At 41.8% G+C, this 18,518-nt stretch overlaps 1 protein-coding gene across 1 annotated transcript; it reads right to left on the bottom strand.

Moving 5' to 3' along the window:
- Positions 1–493: 493 nt before the first annotated feature.
- Positions 494–17,071, bottom strand: NUCKS1 (nuclear casein kinase and cyclin dependent kinase substrate 1). The gene is made up of 8 exons (XM_015885320.3): positions 16,741–17,071; positions 11,555–11,604; positions 10,479–10,584; positions 8,320–8,375; positions 7,845–7,994; positions 7,438–7,590; positions 6,903–7,049; positions 494–6,362 (listed from the first exon to the last, which is right to left on the bottom strand). The coding sequence occupies exons 1-8, from the start codon at positions 16,755–16,757 to the stop codon at positions 6,163–6,165; spliced, it is 879 nt and encodes a 292-aa protein (XP_015740806.1). The 5' UTR covers positions 16,758–17,071; the 3' UTR covers positions 494–6,162.
- Positions 17,072–18,518: the final 1,447 nt, after the last annotated feature.

Raw genomic sequence — 18,518 nt, forward strand, 5'->3', positions numbered from 1 at the left:
ACTGACAGCCCTTTATCTAACTAAGCTAAAGTGTACATACAGGATGAATGCAGCTGTCATCTGACACCCCCAGATAATGAACAGACTGTATATTTACTCTCACTGCTGAGACATACGTGGCAAAATAGAAAGGTTGTTGATCCTAAGGGAAAGCTCCTAGAAGCAAGGATGACAAATAAAGGGCTTTGTCTCCTTGTAATTGGGTTTCGTTGGGTTTTGAGCTTGACAAGCTCAATTTTCCTTGCTGCCAAGATGACTTAATTCCTTACATCTTCTCCTCAACTTCAAGGTAGTAACACAGGGAAGGATACTTGCCAAATTGTTCTGGCCAAAACCTGACTCACCCTCCTCAGAGAAAGCAGTGGGGTCTGCAAAGGAACAAATCCCAAAACAATCCATGAGACATCGGGAAAGAGGAACGCACATTCACAAAGCAAAAAGCAACCGCAGAACAGCGATACCCTCGGATAGCAGAAAAATTACACAAGTCGTGTTTATGGGTTATAAAAGCCCTTTTATAAAGCCATTTTTAAACAAAACCAAAAAGTTTACAAAAGAAAATAAAAGATACAGAAAGAATGAGTTGCTTAATATATTCCAAAAAGGAGGAAAAAATAAAAGAGGGGACACAATTCCAACATGCTGAACAATAAAGGGTTCTTTTTCCTCGTGTTTTTCTTTTTAATACAAAATACAAGCGAAGGATACACATACTTAAAACAGAGCTCAGGAGCAGGTATGCAGGTCCTGGGAACCCTTCAATAAAAGCAAAGCAGGGTTTTGTTATTCTTTTTAACTTTTCTTTCTTTGCAGGTACATACAGAGACTGGAATATGTCAAATTAAGTAGCACAAAAGACCATCACACGATTCTACCAATGAATGTTGCATCTATAAACTCACGAACATGGTCGACAGTCATGTTCACTTCAACCCCTTTAAAAAAAATAATAATAAAGAAAAAAAAAAAAGTGTTGTTTTTTTTTTATTTTATTTTAAATAAAGCATTAATGTTACATTCAAACAGAACTCCTTGTACCATGCTGGAGAGCTCAGTGTTGTCAATGTACTGCATAAGATGCCAACCTTATCGGGCCCAGCCATGGGAGCCACATCTGTGCACACCCCAAACATGGGGCAGCTGCCCCTTTTTTCTGGCCACTCTTGACATTAACAAAAACAGATATATATTAAAAGGGATAAAGAGGGTAACTGCAAAGAGCCCTATTTTTTAGAAAAGCTCAAACATGGGACTGCAAATACTCGGAACAAGTATTTGTTGCATACCATATATTAAACGATGCTTCGCTGAAAGCCAAAGGCCCAAGGCCCTACCTGGAGTCTCTTCCTTCTCTACCTTCAGAGCCATGATTCAGGGTTTGCTGTGACATGATGTTCATGGTTTAAACAAAAAGAAGAAAGTTACGTAGCTCTTATTTACAATTATTTTTTGTTTGTTAACAATTGCTTCTGCAGGAAAGGAAAAAAAAAACAAAAAACAATAATAATAATAAGTAAAACTCACAAGTTTTCATAACACAAAAGGGAATTAAAGATGTCAGACACTCCCATGCGCGCACTCACACTCGCGCACTCACACACCAAATACTTCAGGGGCTTTTACACACATTATTCTGGCTTAAGTCGATTGAGTATTTCTCCATCCCACCCACTACCCCTCCCAAAATATATATATAAAAAACCCCCTCGCCCCAATATACAAAGCATATGCACAATGGTGTTTTTGCAGTCACACTGAGCATGCTCAGACCGATGGACCCCATTCGACTCACTGCAGCTGGAGGGGGCAGGCAGTTAGTTGTTTCCCATAGTGGTTGATGCAGAGTCAGCACATAAGTGAGGACTTGACTAGACTTAGAAACGTTTTTGTTTTGTTTTTTAATACAAAGAGTTCAATGAAAAGACATTCGGATGCCAGCCTGCTACTGACATGGGAAGTCTACAATGAGGATATGCTCAATCTGGGGACACTCGAAAGGACACTGTCACCTTTCAGAGCTCTCCTATTCCTCAGCACGTTTAGGAAAGCATCACCTTGAGCATTAAGAACAGAACAGCTTCATTGCCCAGTTCCACATACATCATTCATATTTTAACCTCCCGAAACTATAGGAAAATATTCAAAGTTCAGGGAAATGTTTCTATTTGATCATATACATATAGAATATATAATTTCCACATATAGACGGGACCCCACCCACCCCCCAACTTAACAAATCCTATATGCCAACAACTACCTTGTGACAGTGTCCCTTTACACAGCTATCTGCTCACATTTTTCATATCCTGCCTCCCCCAACAGATGAATTTCCACTTCTCAAATACTTAAAACTCATGGATCAGTTTGTGGTTTTTAAAGAACCATGTGTTCAACAATATGATCTGTTATAAAAATAAACACTTCACAAACAAATTACATAAAGCAAAGCACCAGTTTCTACAGCTCAAAAGCTTCCAGCATGTTACAGTTTACTTCCCTCCCTCCTTAACCTGGGTGCCTCAGTGTCTATTGTACCTTTGTGACCATCAACAGCGGAGGGGGAAAAAAAAAAAGAAGAAAAAAAGAAAAAGAAATTCAAGTGCATTTTCTGCCACTGCCCTGATAGTTCATCACCTGCAGATGCAGTTGCGTGGTGGCACAGGAGCTGAGCACGCTCAGAGCCATTAACTGGCATTTATCAGGTTCCCTAGCATGTAGGTAAGGTGTACTGCTTCTCTCCCCATGCACTCCCTTTGCTTTGCTGAAGCTAACAGAACTAAAAGTTTCTTGGCTGCTGTATTTCTAAGTGCTCTCTCACCCACAAGCCATCCTGAAACCCATCTAGCTTGACATGTTTGGTACTCTCATGCTGATCAAATACAAACTGGAACAAGTAACCTTTAGGGTGAAATTCCAAACAAAATTGCAAATCTTTACTCATCAAGCCTTGCGGCCAGTTAGACAGTAATCTTTGCATCCAAATGTAAAACAGAATGTACAGAGAGACACAGATTAGAAAGTAATAAACCCTTTAAAGTGTGAGACCAGGGCAGGGAACAAGATTAACTGAGCTTTGGAATAAACCTGTTTACCTCACTGCAAAGGCTCCACAACTACAGCTGTTTAACAGAAGACAACCTTTTCAAATGTCTCTGTGAATGAAGCTTTCTGCTCCTTGGAGGACTATTCATGTCTTGAGAGAAAGGCTTTTTTTAAGCAGCTTTCATTCAAGAAACCAGAATACTTAACATACAAATTAATTTAGAAGGATGTTTTCAAACGTTAATTCTGTTGCTACTGAAAAGCTAACCTTCACAATGTTCCTCAGTCTGTAAAAATGTAAACTGTGGTGTTTCTAACAGGGTAACCAAGAGGCCATTAGGGCTTAGTGTCTGCACAAACCTGCAAAATAGTAAGGTTATAGGAAACGTTACAAAATCCGAGTAGTAGAACAGGGTTTACATAGTGTTTGGGTTGTGACACCAAGACAGCATCGTGCAGCCTGTAACAGCAATTAAAAGATGAATATATGAGAAAGCAGAACAGTTTTACAAGAGAAAGGGCCAAAGTCACCAGGCATAAAATAACCTGCAGTCCAAAACCTGAACCGAATACAACAGAAATGTATTTTTCACAGCCTGAATTTAAGTTAACCGTGTTAGGAGAATTAAAAATAACAACCCAAATATATTTCTTAAGTGGAACATACAAAATACACTCTTTAGAAAGCAATATCTGGTCTAGCAGGTAAAGAAATAGCTGCGTGATCAGATCAACTGGGGGTATTCTGCATTTCTTTGATCCTTGTATGCTTTAATACAAAAAACAAATCAAGACTCTAGAGAGATTAGAATAACTCGAAATAGACTTGATTGAAGGGGGAAAAACTACATGGGCCAGACACTAAGGAAAGTATATATGACCCCCAAAATATCAATCCAAGCTTATTTGATATTTGGCCGTTTATTTTCCTGTATTACCCAAGAAATGCTGAGCAAGGAGTGCAGGGGATGCAAGAGGTTCTGGCCTCCCAGAAGATGGGAAAAGCTGATGAGGAGGAAAGGGGAGCAAGCTCACTTCTTTTTGAAGACTGATACTCGACTCCAGCCTTAAGCTTCTCTGCAAAACTAAACCAGGTAAAAAAAAGATTTACAATGGAAACACCGATCATCTTTATTGTAACGGCAACAGTAGTTTCATTATAGTAAAGAATGTTAGAGAACTTAAATTTTTATAAGCCAAGGTAATTTACCAGCCTCAATAAAATCCATGGCTATGAATCACACAAGACAATCACTTGGCTGTTATATTAATGTTCCATTCTGTGGTATAGGCTCCACACTGTGCTCAGTATCTTCAGGCTCCCTCTGCCATTCAGCCAAGCGTCCTTCCTGGTCATATTAGTGTATCACATCTAAGAGCTCTCTGAAGTCCAAACAGGATTAAAAATCTGGTAGCAAATGCACCAGAAATCCCACTAGTTAGCTGCCTTATGTTACCTTCAAGAGGCTGGTTACAAAATAGGTACTTCAGTGACAAAAAAAAAGAGAAATGCAAAGCTTGCCAGCTGTAAGGTAACTGTGAGCAACATACAAAAGCACAAAGGGTCTAAGAAAAAATAAAAGAAAGAAAAATGGCAGGTCCAGTTTTTAGTATTTCCACCAACAAACATGGCAGCAATCTCTGCATCAGGGTTTGAAAACCAAGGCCTGTGTATTTCAATTAAGTTTAAAAAAGGATATGGCTGCTTTGATAAAAACACATTAAAATGCCACTACAAACACCTCAAGTATTTCGCATTTAGAGGGACATCCTGCTTTTGTTGTAAAACTATAGCCCTGCTACACTGTTTTCAGCCTTCATTTCCTCTCAGCTTCATCCTTTAATGTTGCTTCCTACTCCATACTTCTTAGGCTTAGGGAACAGAATGACAACCAGAGGCAGATGTGTCAGTGTGGGAGCAGAATGAGTAAAACCTCCCATACTGCAGGATGGGAGGAGAAAGAAATGGAAGTGGTACTGGGGTGTTGTTCACTATCAATGGAAGTCTACCATCCAACACTGTAGCTGGAGAGGCTTAGACATGATTACACAGCCTTTCTGAGGACAGGTGGAGGGAGAGAAGAGAAGCACTTAAGCGTGACTCATGGGATCCGAGACTGACCAGAGCATTACAGGAATCCTTTGCTTCACATTTATAAAAGGACATCCCTCACCCCAAAAGGCAAATAAAAAGGAACCTACTTCTATGCTGTACATCATTTCTATAAAGTTCCAAGGGAAAAAAAAAAATAAAATTCCACAATGTCAAACAGAAACCAGAGCTTCAAAACTTGTTTTCAATTTCTCTTCCCTATTCTGCCCATCTACAGCCAACCTTGGAAGAAGTTAAACAGAATTAATGGACGTGAGCAGCTTCTAGGTTGTGTGACTGAAATAGTATAGAATGAACTGAGATTTGCCTAAGCAGAATAGTACTCTATCCAGGAAAGATGAAAGATCTTACATCCTAACTGGAGGATTTTTCTAGATAAAAGATAGTGGACGCCCTACAAGTCTCTTGATTGCTTTCCATTAAAAAGTTGCATGAATCCAAGAAACACAGGCTTCCTCCCCATGTTTCCTCTTCTGCAGTTTATATATATATAATATTTCTTATTTTTCTGAGAGAAGGTACTTCTATTGAGAAAAAGTCTATTAAAGCATGGTTGTTTTTCTTTTTTTAACCACTTATTCAGATACAGAATAATAGTTTCGAAGAACTCTTACCAGCACTGGGAAATCTATTCTACTCAATGATTCGTAAGTGTGGTTTCCATGTATCAGTCCCAAACCTTATTGCTTCACAACTGCAGTATCCCTTGAAAAAAATATAGATTTAAATGGTCTGTTAATTTGTCTCAAATGGCTTTTGGATTTGGTGGGGGAGGGAGAACGGAATGGCCAACAGAGAACAGTGACTTCAAAATATTACTGTATGAGGGTTTCCTCTTATTAAAAAAAGGATACACTGTATTAAACAGCTGAAAGTAAAGACAGCATTCAAAGCCCATGAGTCAAGCCACAGCCAAAACCGTGTTCTACCCCTAAGTATGTTTTCTTTTTCCTTTTTTCTCTCTCTTTTTTTTTTTTTTTTTAAACAAAGATTTCCTCAACTGCCATTTAATCTTCACCAGAGGGTGCTTCCTCTTCGGATCCCTCATCCCCTGACTTCTCTGGTGGAGGGCTGGCTGATTTTTTCTTTTCTGGAGGACTTTCAGGCTCTTCATCCTCTTCTTTGGGGGATGGGGTCTTTTCTTTTGTTGTCTTGGAAGCTGTGGGGCGGCCTGCCTTCCCTTTGCCTTTCACTGGACTGGGAGTCACTGGAAAAAGAAAAAGCTTATACAAGTTATTATTAGCTACCAAAACAAGAGAGCGACATGCCTTTATACAAACAGAATTTACAAGACACTGCAGTAGCAGGTTTCACTTTGCTTTGACTGCACCATGCATAGAGTTACACTCATTCCGTAATACTAAGGTTGAACTGAATGAGGACTGCTAGCTCCTCCACCCCAGAAACATTTTCATGACCAAGTGTCTCAAACAAAGCCACAAATTACATTAACTGGTCACAAGATGCAGAATGTGTGACTGCAACATAGCAGTAGGTGCTCGCAATCAACACACGTTTTGTCAATGATACATAAACACTACTTCAATCTCTTTATTAAGTAAGAATTAAAGACACATTATCATTTCACTGTGTTATTTTAAATCACATTAAGTCATTTCTTACAAGAAACAGCCTGTCAACATTACACTGTAATGCCTACTGGCCCCAAAACTTCTGCTCAGTCTTCAGTAGCAGAAAAATAAATACTAATATCTACATTAAGCTGCATAGTTCTGCACAGACTCACCTGTAGCCTTTAGCCTGGGCTTTGGCATCTTCTTTTCTTTCCTCTCTGGCTTGGACTTCTTGGAGGCCTTTTTATTTTTCTTTTTTGAACTGCCATAGTCACTATCATCATCATCTTCCATAAGAAAATCTTCATCACTACCTGAATCTTTTGAAACAATAACAAAATTAAGTTCTTGAAGACAAGGAGAGGAAGCAAAAGAAACAAGTTAAACAGAGAAGTCAAAACTAAAGATGCTGTGACCTCCCCTTCCTGCCTGCTGTCCTAGTGAAACGTGGCAGAAGATTTCACAGCTGTAGGGATAAAGTGCTTGTATGACAGAACGGGTGGCCTTGTTCAGAACCTTGAAATATGCTCCACATCCTAAGGAATCCATTCCAAAATGGATTTGTGATGATAATCTTACTCCTTTCTGAGATTAAACTCGCATCCACTACTTCAAAAGTTTTATCTACACCTGGTATTGTCATTACTGTCCGTATGACAAGGGTTTAAACTTTTAATGACATTTGTCAGTACAATCCCATTTACTCACTCTCTTGAAACTGTGCCTCATCATCCTCTTGCTCTTCCTCCTCACTACCCACATCATCCATAAGCATCTCTCGTTGTTTGGAAGCTGCTTTGGATGCTGCCTGTCTCTGTTGACGAACATTTTTGTGGTCTTCTTTCTCATCCTCACTGTCCTCTGCAGCACAAAGCCATCGTGTTATAATGAAGACAGAAAATACTGACCAGCACATCTTTATCAGGCAGTGAGTGGGCAAGACAAAACTCTGCTTCATAAAACATGTGTAATGAGTAAATGCATATGCAGTACAGAACTACTGCAGTGCAATACAGGAAATGAATACAACAGCCCATATGAATATTTGTTCAACTGTGCACTTACAATGACTCTCTCAAAAACAATTAGAATTATTACTGCAGTTGTTTCTTTACCTGCAGGCCTTTTCCTGGATTTAGAGGCTCTCTTATTCTTATCTGGTTTGGCCTTCTTTCCTTTTTTGCTTTTTTGAGAACTCTCATAGTCACTGTCAGCTTTGCCATCATCTGCTCCTAAGTCATCATCTTCACTGCCAAAATCTTCATCTGGAAGGAAAAAGTGAGAATATTAAGCTTCTTCTATGACCACGGAACAGATGAGAATCCTGGGGAGGAGATGAACATCTATCTTTCTGTCTGTGAGGACAATTTATAGCAGCATCACATTACACAAAACATCTGCTGCCCCCAGACAGGGCTGGAAGCAACAAGCAGGAGAGGCAGCATCCAGCTTAAGATAAATGTGTTAGCAAAGTGCATGCTTCTCCAAACAGAAGAATTTCTTGCGTGTGTAAGATTTTACTCCTGTAATATTCTTACAGATTGGTCTTTATTTTGAAGATAACATTATCAGTGCAGTATGGTTAGTTACCTGCTGAGTGCGAATCATCTTTCTTAGTCTTCACATCTTTTTCCTCTGAATCCTCACTGAAAAGGAGGGAAAGATTGCTTAACCCCTATTTCAGTCATTTGCTATATGGAAAATAACAATTTTCAGAGAGCAGATTGACTTCTAGGCCAGGAATATCCACTGTTCCTGAACATTACCACATTATACTTCAGCATTACTCGGAAGCATATGTAGTTATGGTTGGAAAGGAAGTTCAAACTCTGTATCACACAGTGCCAAGGAAATCAACCAGCAAATAAGGATAAGATAACCCATGCATTATTCTCCAGTCTACTAATAATCCAGATGTCTTCCATTTTACAGTTAGGATTTTGAAGTTATGTATGCTAATACATGGTCAAATCTATTAGAGGTAATATAGTTTTATTCTGACTATATTTTTAGTGTCATCCCTTGTCTTTAACTCATTGTTTTCTTTAGAAACCTTCAGTCTGTCTAACAAGTTAACTAGAACATATTGGGTCTGCAAGCTCCCAGTATGATCTCTGGCAAGCATACACCACCCCTTACAGTAGTTTCAGTCCTTATTAGAGACTGTCCCATCAAGTAGGTACTACTGCTTCTATCCTTATCCAAATCCCTATCACTTGTCATTTTCACTGTCCAGGTTTGGCAGTTGGAGCTAACACACACCATTTCTCAAGAACATTCATAGTTTAGATAACATATTGCACTGCAGTCCCTCAGGCCCATTTGATTTCAGTCTTACTGACAACCATGGATTTCAAATCAATACACGCATTTGTTTCACATTCAGACTCTGTGCAACGCTCATAACACAAATAGAAGAGTTCTTACATACTTAAGTATCACCTTAGTTAATAGGACATTGTGGTCAACTATTTAGTTGCTCTGGGAGCTCCCTAGCCCAGTTTCTTTATATAACATCTTATCTACTAAAATCTTTATTTCAGGTGGTATTTGGAAGTTCAGCCTCTAGAATTTCTTTAAGCATCGCATGAGCAGAACAAACACACTCATCTAAGCAAACTGTGGCAATATGCCAAGCAACTGATGAACCGCATTTGGCCACAATTAATGTAGGCAGATACCTGATGTACTTAAATAACATCACTTCCGCATTAAATTTTTACCCATCATTTGCATCAAAACAGTGCAACACAAGTCAAGAGCAACAGCAGGAAATGATTGCTTGGCTTTTCTTTCCTGAAACCATTTCATGATATGAAAACATGAAGTTCACGTCTTTGGGAAAATTAAAAGCCATGGTGAAAACTGCCTTGCCCTCTCAGTTTATTATAATAAGTAAAAATGTTCCCTCATGCCTACATTCAGCTTCTACCTTATAGCACAGGAACATTAAGGGAGAGAGAGAGATGGAGAGAAACATCTTGAGCATACCTTGTGGTAAGTTATCTATATTCCACCAAACAATGCAAGACAGTTAAGAGATAACCAGCTGGCAGAATCTCCGTCCCTGAAAGCAGTCAATTGATTTAATAGGTCTCTTTTTATCACGTTTCTTACAGCAATTTGGTGATCACAGCTATTGTAAATGCAAGATACCCTCACCCTAAAGGAAGGACTTCCACCGTTAGCAGGGAATCACTTACAACTCAGAATATTTCACATTGCCACAGCAATTCAGTTATCAAAACAAGTTACTTAGTTTCTGAATCAGAAAAAATAGGAAGCAAAAAAAACAAAGAGCTGCAAAACTAACAAATGGCCCCTACTACTACAGTCACTGTACCTGCCCCTATTTAATCTTCAACCACTTAATGTTCTGAGCATACCAAAAGAACACGGAGAATGAAAGGCACCTAGCCACCAACTTACCTGGAAATAATTGCACCAGCTGCCAATCTTTGTAACTCATATCAAGTTCCTTGCCGTTCCAATTGTATAGCTCTGGAGGGCTATTTTAATGCCAAAGCACTAGTGACAAGTACTTTACACATGATTTCCCTGCCAGCTTCAATAAAAAGGAACCACCTCAATGTCCAAGCTGGTTATGAAAGCTTTGCGATCAAGAGCTCTGTATCTTACATTGCACGCTTTGAATTCCACTTACAATCATTCCTCTTAGAAGACACAGCTCCCCACACACAGGACAAGGTTTGGAGACATGTTCTTAACAGATGAAGTGCTTCTTTTACCTGTCTTCCTGAGAATTCTTCCCAGATCGCCTCTTATTTTTAGCCTCCCGGGGAGATGAGCGGATTTTCTTGGATGGGGGACCTGAATCTCTCCCATAATCTTCATCTAGATGGGAAAGTACAAAATGGTTTTGATTCAAACTCTTATTTCCCAGCAAAATGACTTCCTCAGCCACCTGAAACAGGGCACTTCAAACACATCCAAAGTAGCTCTTAAAGAAAAAAGGTAAAACCACAAAGCTACAAAGAAAGCTTTACAGAAGTGAAGTCCTGCCTTCAACTACTGATTCACCTTTTATTCTGCCAATGGTATAATAATAGCATTGCACACAACCACATCTGAAACAGAAGTGTTGGGAAACACACAAAATGCTTCACAAGGGGTATCTTAACTTTACAGCTCGTTAGGAAGATGAATGGTAAAGGAAACCTACTGGAGGTTAACATCCATTCATATCTTTGAATGCTTTTAACAGCAACAACTTTATTTACTGCCCTATGATGGAGACAGAGCATTACACAATACCTTACACAATACAGCCAGGCCTATTTGTTTCCAATAATTATCAGTGTAACCACCCTTAGGAAACAGTAGCAGTGCATCTATTTTCTAAGAACACAAAACATATTCCATATGGCTCCTAGAAATATTAATTCTGACAGAATATGCAAAGATTTTTTTTCTTAGGTGCAATTCACAACTATGCCCAGTGTTATGGAATTAACTGATGCCCATTAAATTAAATTGGGAACACATTTAACTATAGAAAAAAAATAAGGGGGTGTTTTTTCTTGCCACAGAACATAACACAGACCAAGGAAGATGGTTGCTGCCAACAGCCTGAAGGCAATACAACAATATAAGCGTTAAATAACAAGATTTCTATCACCATTGTTTGTTTAATACAAAACATATGAGAACCATTATATTTTCAAATGCTCATTAACAGTTCAGAGACTGCAGAGTAGAAACTCCCCAGAATTTAGGTTAGAGATGTGACTCGAAGCAACATAAAATTAATATGCCAAGCCATGTAGCCCAAGGATATTATATTGTATAGAACAAAGTCATTTACCAGCATCATCTGATTCCTGAAACTGGGAGTAATCGACCACCTTCCTGTTCCTGTTAGAAAGGGAGGGGGAAAAAAATAAGTAAGTCAGTAGTTCACAATCTCATAGGTACAAAAGCTTTATTTAAGTCACAAGAAAATGCCACGCTCTTATTTCCAGTGCAGGGTTTGTAGAGCAAAAAACATCCCGAGAGGACCTACACAAATAAGCCGCCCATAGCTCTGTAGTCACAGCAGAAAACATGATATATTTGAGCATTTTTCTAAGGCTGAAATATAATCTCAGAATTCAAAGGTGCTTTTAAGGTCCCTTATGGCTCATAACTGCTGTGACAAGAAGCCACCAAAGCCCGTGTCATGCAGTCCTTTCATTATTAAATCCACACGCATCATTACAGCTGTAGTTGTAAAAGCACTATTTAGAGGCACATCTAAATTTAAAGATGCATTTGAAGAAGGCACCAATGTGAGGTTTTAAAGGCAGAGCTCCCACTAACACTCAAAGCTGTGATGTCTAAGAGTAGGATTCTGGATTAAGAACAACAAACACAAGTAAAGGAATGCTGGCAACTAATCAAATATATCTTGGATGTTAAAAGGGATATTAAAAGGAAGGGAGGCTTGCTGAAATAAACCAAAGTTTCCAACAGGTGCCAGCATACAGGTGAGGCAGCAATAGATGCCAGTTGTAACACAACACTACACATAAAGCCTCTCTGCTTTTGATTGCAGTGTTACATTGTGGGTTTCCTGCAGTCAATGAAACCAGAGCAAAGTTACTGGAGTGCTTTTCAGAATGACTTGAAAAGGGTTTATGTCTCCTCGTGCACTGCAAGAAGGCTTGTCACATGGAAAATGAACTAAAAAAATCACTCCATTATTTGCATTTTTACTCTTGAAGTAAAATCTTGACATTATACTTCTAGTAACGGTTTAAAAACTGTTCATTTCTGTCAATTAACTCTCACATTTGATTTGGGAGAAGTGCACTAAAATCTTCTCAGAGCTTCTAATAGCACAAATTAGCTGTTTGCTGCTCCTCACAGCTCCATATACTCATACTTACTCTCATACCTTCTCTTTGAGACATTGCTGTTCCCATGTGTTCTCTTTCTACAACACCTGCACTTCACTGCTGCCTTTTGGCTGCCTTGTCAATCAGTTACCCTGACACTCTAATTAATATGTATGACAGCCCTAACAATGGTTAAAGCTGTTCCCAAATGGAACACGAGCAAAGGCTGTGCGTGCATTTTACCCCACCTGCATTTCTGAGCAGCACCAATTCTGCCCTTACCCCACCAGCACCTTCTTTGCTCTCTAACCAGCTGCAAGTCATGCAATAACAAGGCATCCTTAGCATAGCAAAAACAACCCAGGACAGATAAAATTAGGCAACTACATTTGGTTGCTAAGACTGCTCAGCTGAATATCCCAAGAGTCAGTGTTGTGTTCTGGCTGTCGAACTATCTGAAATCCATTCTAAGCACTCCTCCTGTACCTCTATTTGTGACCTACAGCAAAGCAGCAGCCTTCCAACAGAGGAAGCAGCATAATTACTTTATTTCGAGCCTACACAAAGCCTCTTAGTGCTCCAACAACAATAAAAAACAAACCAACACTGCTAACAAAAGAAAGCAAGACCAGTCATCAGATTTCTACAGGTTGAATCCCATCCAAGCTTCAGGGTAAGCATGAGTACAAAGTACAACAGCAATGCACTACAGCACAGCCCACTGCCTACAATACCCATTAGGGAATACTATACCAAGGTGTGCACCACCCACCTCAACCTCCTGTTCCAACATGCAGTCATATCATAGACTCATAGACTGGCCTAGGTTGAAAAGGACCACAGTGATCATCTAGTCCTCCTGGAGACTCCTGCCCACATGTGGGAAACCAAGTTTATTCTGGTTAAGCACATGAAGAATGATGAAGTTGCTGAGTGAGGTGTTTGATTTGGTCTTATGGTATTATGCTTTAGTAGGTATTATGCTTTTCTCAATAAACATAAGCATGGAAAAGAAGGTAGAACTGCTGTATATTCAGTTCTAGCAGCTTTGTAATAGAGCTGTTTCAAACATCACTTAAATAACAAGCAAGATGGACATTGCAATATTGCAACCTATATCTGCCCTACAGGAGGAGGGATATTCATAACCATTATGACAGAAGCAAATGAGAATGAAAATTTAAGATAACTTCTTTGCTCACACAGCTTAATATTTAAAGTGTGTGTATGGGAATGAGATGGGGGAGGAAAGGCATGGAGAGAGTCCTGAGAGCTGAAGTTTGTGATGGCAGCTGTCAGCTCTTCATTTCTGGAATAGAGATCAACTCACCCAGCAGCACAATGGCATTGAAAGCATGAGTGATGAACTCAGAACTGCACAGCAGAGTTCTGACAACTCATACTTGAAGGGTGTCAGACTGAATCCAGTTCTTATGTGATTAAAAACAACAGCAGTATTTCAAAGGGTCACTAAACACCTTTACAACTGAATACAGACTGTATAATAATGTCATATCTCCAGCTAACCTGGTACCTCGAACAGCAGTGTTCTGAAGTTGCCATGTCAGCACACAAAATAATCATGAGTTAAAATACTTCTGTTTCTCTGAGGAAATGTTTAAATCCTTCCATATTTCCATATACACACACATACATATATATACACCACTGAAAAGCAAAGCTAAGAGTCTTAAGAAAGCTCATAGCAGCCTCATCTCGCAAGGAAGAGGAATGTTTAGGTGATACAACTATCAACAGAGATAACAACCTACTCTCCCATACAACTTGAGAAGTCAAATGAATGAGAGGTTCAGTGGTTATCGATGGTTTTGTTTTAAACTACAGCATGCAATTAATATAACAATCCAACAAAGCTTCTGTAGTGAGACAAGACTCGATGACAAGAAGGTTGCAGTTACTGGGCTCATAGTCTGGACTTGATGTGACTCCCAATGTCAGTACTGGGCGCTGCTCATGGCACCTGCATGATTTCTAGGGATACACGACTTAAAACTCAACAAAGCAATTCAATGATTTACGTAGCAACACTGTGCCCATCCTCCTTTCGAACTTATTAAGTGAGAAGATACTGAAACATTCTAAAGACAAACAAAAGACCCACAAGATACAAGAAAACTGTTCTGCAACAATTGTTGCAAAGCACAAAATCAAGTTACCAGGAGCTTCTACCCTTATTTCTTACCACACTGCAAGTGTTGAGAGCAATAAACTCATCTTTTTACCTATCTGGAAAGTATCTTGGACCGGCCACGTTTTGACCTGGAGGGCTATGAAATACAGCTGGGCAGCAGATTGCTACACCTCTGCTAACAGCACATTGGACTTCAGCACTGAGCTCTGCTCCACAGCACTGCTTGTCAACTGCAAGTCAGGTCGAGTCTTTTGCAACACCGCATGATTTGATGGATTTAGTTCTGGTTTATGAAAGGTTTCTTGCAAAGGTTTCCTGATAGCAGAAGCCTTAAGTTGTTAAAGACACGCTTTCCTAACCTGCAGCAAAACTCAAGTGCTGGTAAGTAAATCAGCAGAACACATACCGAGCAGCACAGTCACATCAGCACTATTCCAGGACACAGACACTGTCATTCAACATCAGGCCACAAGTCCATTTACCTGCAAAAACCCACAAACTGGTGCTGCAGGGCAAGGTGTTAACCCTGCTCATCACCTCTCAGACCTGAGGCCATGGCTGGGAATGGAGCTCTGAGCTCTTCTCCCTTTCCTTTTGCAGGCAGCCATGCACTGCTGATCAAAGATAAACCAACCAACCAGCTGCAACAACAACTGTTTCACGGATCAGTGTGGCAAACATTCCTGGTTTCATGCCGTATTCCTACTCTGTTTTGTAAACTCTCACATATTAGGGATATGAAATATAAACGCAAACTTATAGGTGTTACCTTTTATAAGTAGTTTATGGCCTACATTCACAGAATGGCTGGGGTTGGAGGGGACCTTTAAGGTGATCTAATTCCAGCCCCCCCATATAAAATAACTCCTAGGACTGCCATAATTATATAATGATTATTCCAAAATAAAATACAGTTGGGCCTGATGGCCTTAGAGGTCTATTCCAGTCTTAATGATTCTATGAAAACAAATGAGGTTATCCAATATCAGGCTATCCCATATCCCAGATCAGGATAACACGAGACAAAAAAGCACAGCAATTACAGAATCACAGAATTATCAAGGTTGGAAAAGACCTAGAAGATCATCTAGTCCAACCATTCCCAATACTTCCAGGCTAAATCATATTCCTCAGCACCACATCCCATGAACACTCCCATGGTTGGTGACTCCACCACCTCCCTGGGCAGTGCATTCCAATGCCTGACTACTCTTTCCAAACAGTAATACTTCCTAATGTCCAGCCTGAATCTGGTGCAGCTTAAAACCATTCCCTCTAGTTCTATCACTGATTACACGAGAGAAGAGGAGCTCACTACAACCCCTCTTCAGGAAGTTATAGAGAGCTAGAAGGTTTCCTCTGAGCCTCCTCTTCTCCAGGCTGAATTCTTACTTAAGCCCCCTTGAGACTGCAAAACCGAACACATCAGAGCAGCCAAAAAACACACGCGAGGAGACACCTTACCTCGATTTCAACTACGAGCCACAAGCACAAAACAACCCGCTCCTTCCAACGCAAGGCGGCTTTCTTAAAGCTCACATCGGACCCGGGCGGGGCGTACTCTAAGCGGGGGTGGCTCTTTACGGCTCCGCCCCCATTGAGCGCGGTTCTGCTCCGCTCCCCCGCACGGCCCCGCTCCCCTCCGCCGCCCCCCTCCCCCAAGTGAGCTCCAATGCTCGGAAATGGCGCCTCTTTCCTCTACCCCACGCGGGTCCGTGCTCTGATCTCCACGCAACATAACGGCGCTCCCCGCCCCCTTTCTTCTCCCCATACACACACACACAGCTCGTATCGAGGCCTGTATAACCCCTGCAATTAAAAATGGGATTCAAAATACATCGTGAACGAGTAAAACACGGGGTTACACGACTCAGCAGCCCCCCTCCACCACACATACATACATACATATGGCCAGGCCTCCCACCTACCCCAGGCTTAGGGCCTACATTGAAGGCCTACCCAGCTCTAAGGCCGGGCCTTAAGGCGAGATCGCGGCCTCCACTCCCTCCTCCAAGGACTCACCTGACAGGCCTGGACATTTTCCCCTCTGCTTCAGGCCCGGTCAGGCCGACACGTCCAGCAGAACGAAGGGATGAAAGAGAAGAATAAACCCCGCTAATAAAACAACAAGCTTCGGAGCCTCCTGTTCTCCCCCCCTCCCCACACAGCTGGGCCCAAGCGCTTCAAGTCGAGTCTCTCAGCCCCTTTAGGGCCGCAGCCTCCGGCCCGAGCCCACCCGTGGGAGGGTCCACGTTCACTGTACGTGGGCCTGGAGCCCCCCGGCCCCGCTCAGCTCAACCCGACCCCACCGCACCGATTCCCCCCCGCAAAATGGTCGCGTTCGCCCCGCTCTGAGGATGCGAGAGGGGGGCGGTGCGGCCTACCCCGCTGGCAACACCTCCCGCCACGCTGATTGGTTGATGGGGGAGAATGGAGGCGTTTCATTGGTCAGTTCGAACCATCACGGGTGAAGGTCCCGCCCACTCGCCTCGCGGGGAAGGGGGGTGAGGGTGGCCCGCATGCTCTGAGTCACAGAGCGGGTTAGGCTCAACCGGCAGATTCGCCGCCAGTTCCGTCGCTCCGTGTGCCGCTCCCCGGTGCCGTGTTACCCACAAATCCACACACCTCCTCTTTAGACACCGAGCTTGAATTTTTACATGAGCTCAAACAACCGGGGAGCGATCGGCAGGGATAAGCTCAAACAACTCGGGGAGCCATCGGCAGATTCGCCTGTTGGAGGGAAAAGGCGGGGAAGCGCCGCGCCGCCCCGCAGCGGCCTCCACAGGATCCCGCACATCCAGGGCCTGATGTCGGCTCTTATAATGAGGCCCTCGGTCCTACAACAAGGCCCGGCTCTTCAGCTTAAAGCCCCTCGGTTAGAGCAGGGAACGGCCTTTGTCATGTAAGTGTGCCCTGGGGCCTCACACTGAGGGATCTAACGTGAGGGAACCGCAAACACAACCCTGAGGGGATTCGGGGTTGGAAAAGGAGCTGCTTTGTGCTGTGGTGAAATAGGATATGTCTACATTGCATTATATGGTGGGGTTGGAAGGTTGTGAGGGCCTCCATCCAAGCATTGCTAACGTGGCAGCTCCTGGAGCAGCTGGAGGTGTTTGGTTGTACACTCAGCACCTCAGATCCAGCTTTCACTTAATGGTAAGAGTCTTTAGAATCATTTAATTCCTTGTATGAGCTTCGTTTGCCCCCTTTACAATGATCAGTTCATACGTGCCCCGTCCATCATACACTGAAGGGACTCAGCACCTCAGATCCAGCTTTCACCTAATGGTAAGAGTCCTTAGAATCATTTAATTCCTTGTATGAGCTTCATTTGCCCCCTTTGCAATCATCCCTGATCGGTTCATATGTGCCCAGTCCATCGTGGGAGTCAATACTCATGAAAATCAAGCTGATCAGGGAAAGAAAGAGGGGCATTCAGAGCTCACTGTGTGAGCTAATGAGCCAGAAGGAGCAAGGCCTATTAACAAACAGCCACATCAAGGGATTCTTTTCTTCCTCCTCTTAGCTGGATGTATTGGATTAAAACCCACTATGACAGCCTGGCAGATGTGAAAGTTTGGCGTGCTTATGTCCCACTTGTAGGTCAATAACACGATGGTAATGAAGACAACGAGATTTTCCAGAGAAAAAGGATCTAATCTGTTTTGCTGGCAACACAGGGCAGTCCACACTGGATGCTTTATAACACCTCCTGTTCTTGGCAGCAAAACTGTTTCTGTTTTGATCTCACAAACCCATTTCTTAGGACTCTTGAGACAGGAAAACAACGACTACACCAG

Source organism: Coturnix japonica, chromosome 38 (genome assembly GCF_054131305.1).
Source record: "Coturnix japonica strain WE chromosome 38, WE-NBRP24, whole genome shotgun sequence".
In the NCBI taxonomy this organism is placed as follows: domain Eukaryota; kingdom Metazoa; phylum Chordata; class Aves; order Galliformes; family Phasianidae; genus Coturnix; species Coturnix japonica.

What these genes read in the sequence shown, in the direction of transcription:
- NUCKS1 (XM_015885320.3), bottom strand. An exon ending in AAGAATTCTCAGGAAGACAG is followed by an intron (nt 8,376 to 10,478) that starts GTAAAAGAAGCA and finishes CCTCCTTTTCAG; the next exon opens with TGAGGATTCAGAGGAAAAAG. An exon ending in ATCCAGGAAAAGGCCTGCAG is followed by an intron (nt 7,591 to 7,844) that starts GTAAAGAAACAA and finishes TTTGTGCTGCAG; the next exon opens with AGGACAGTGAGGATGAGAAA.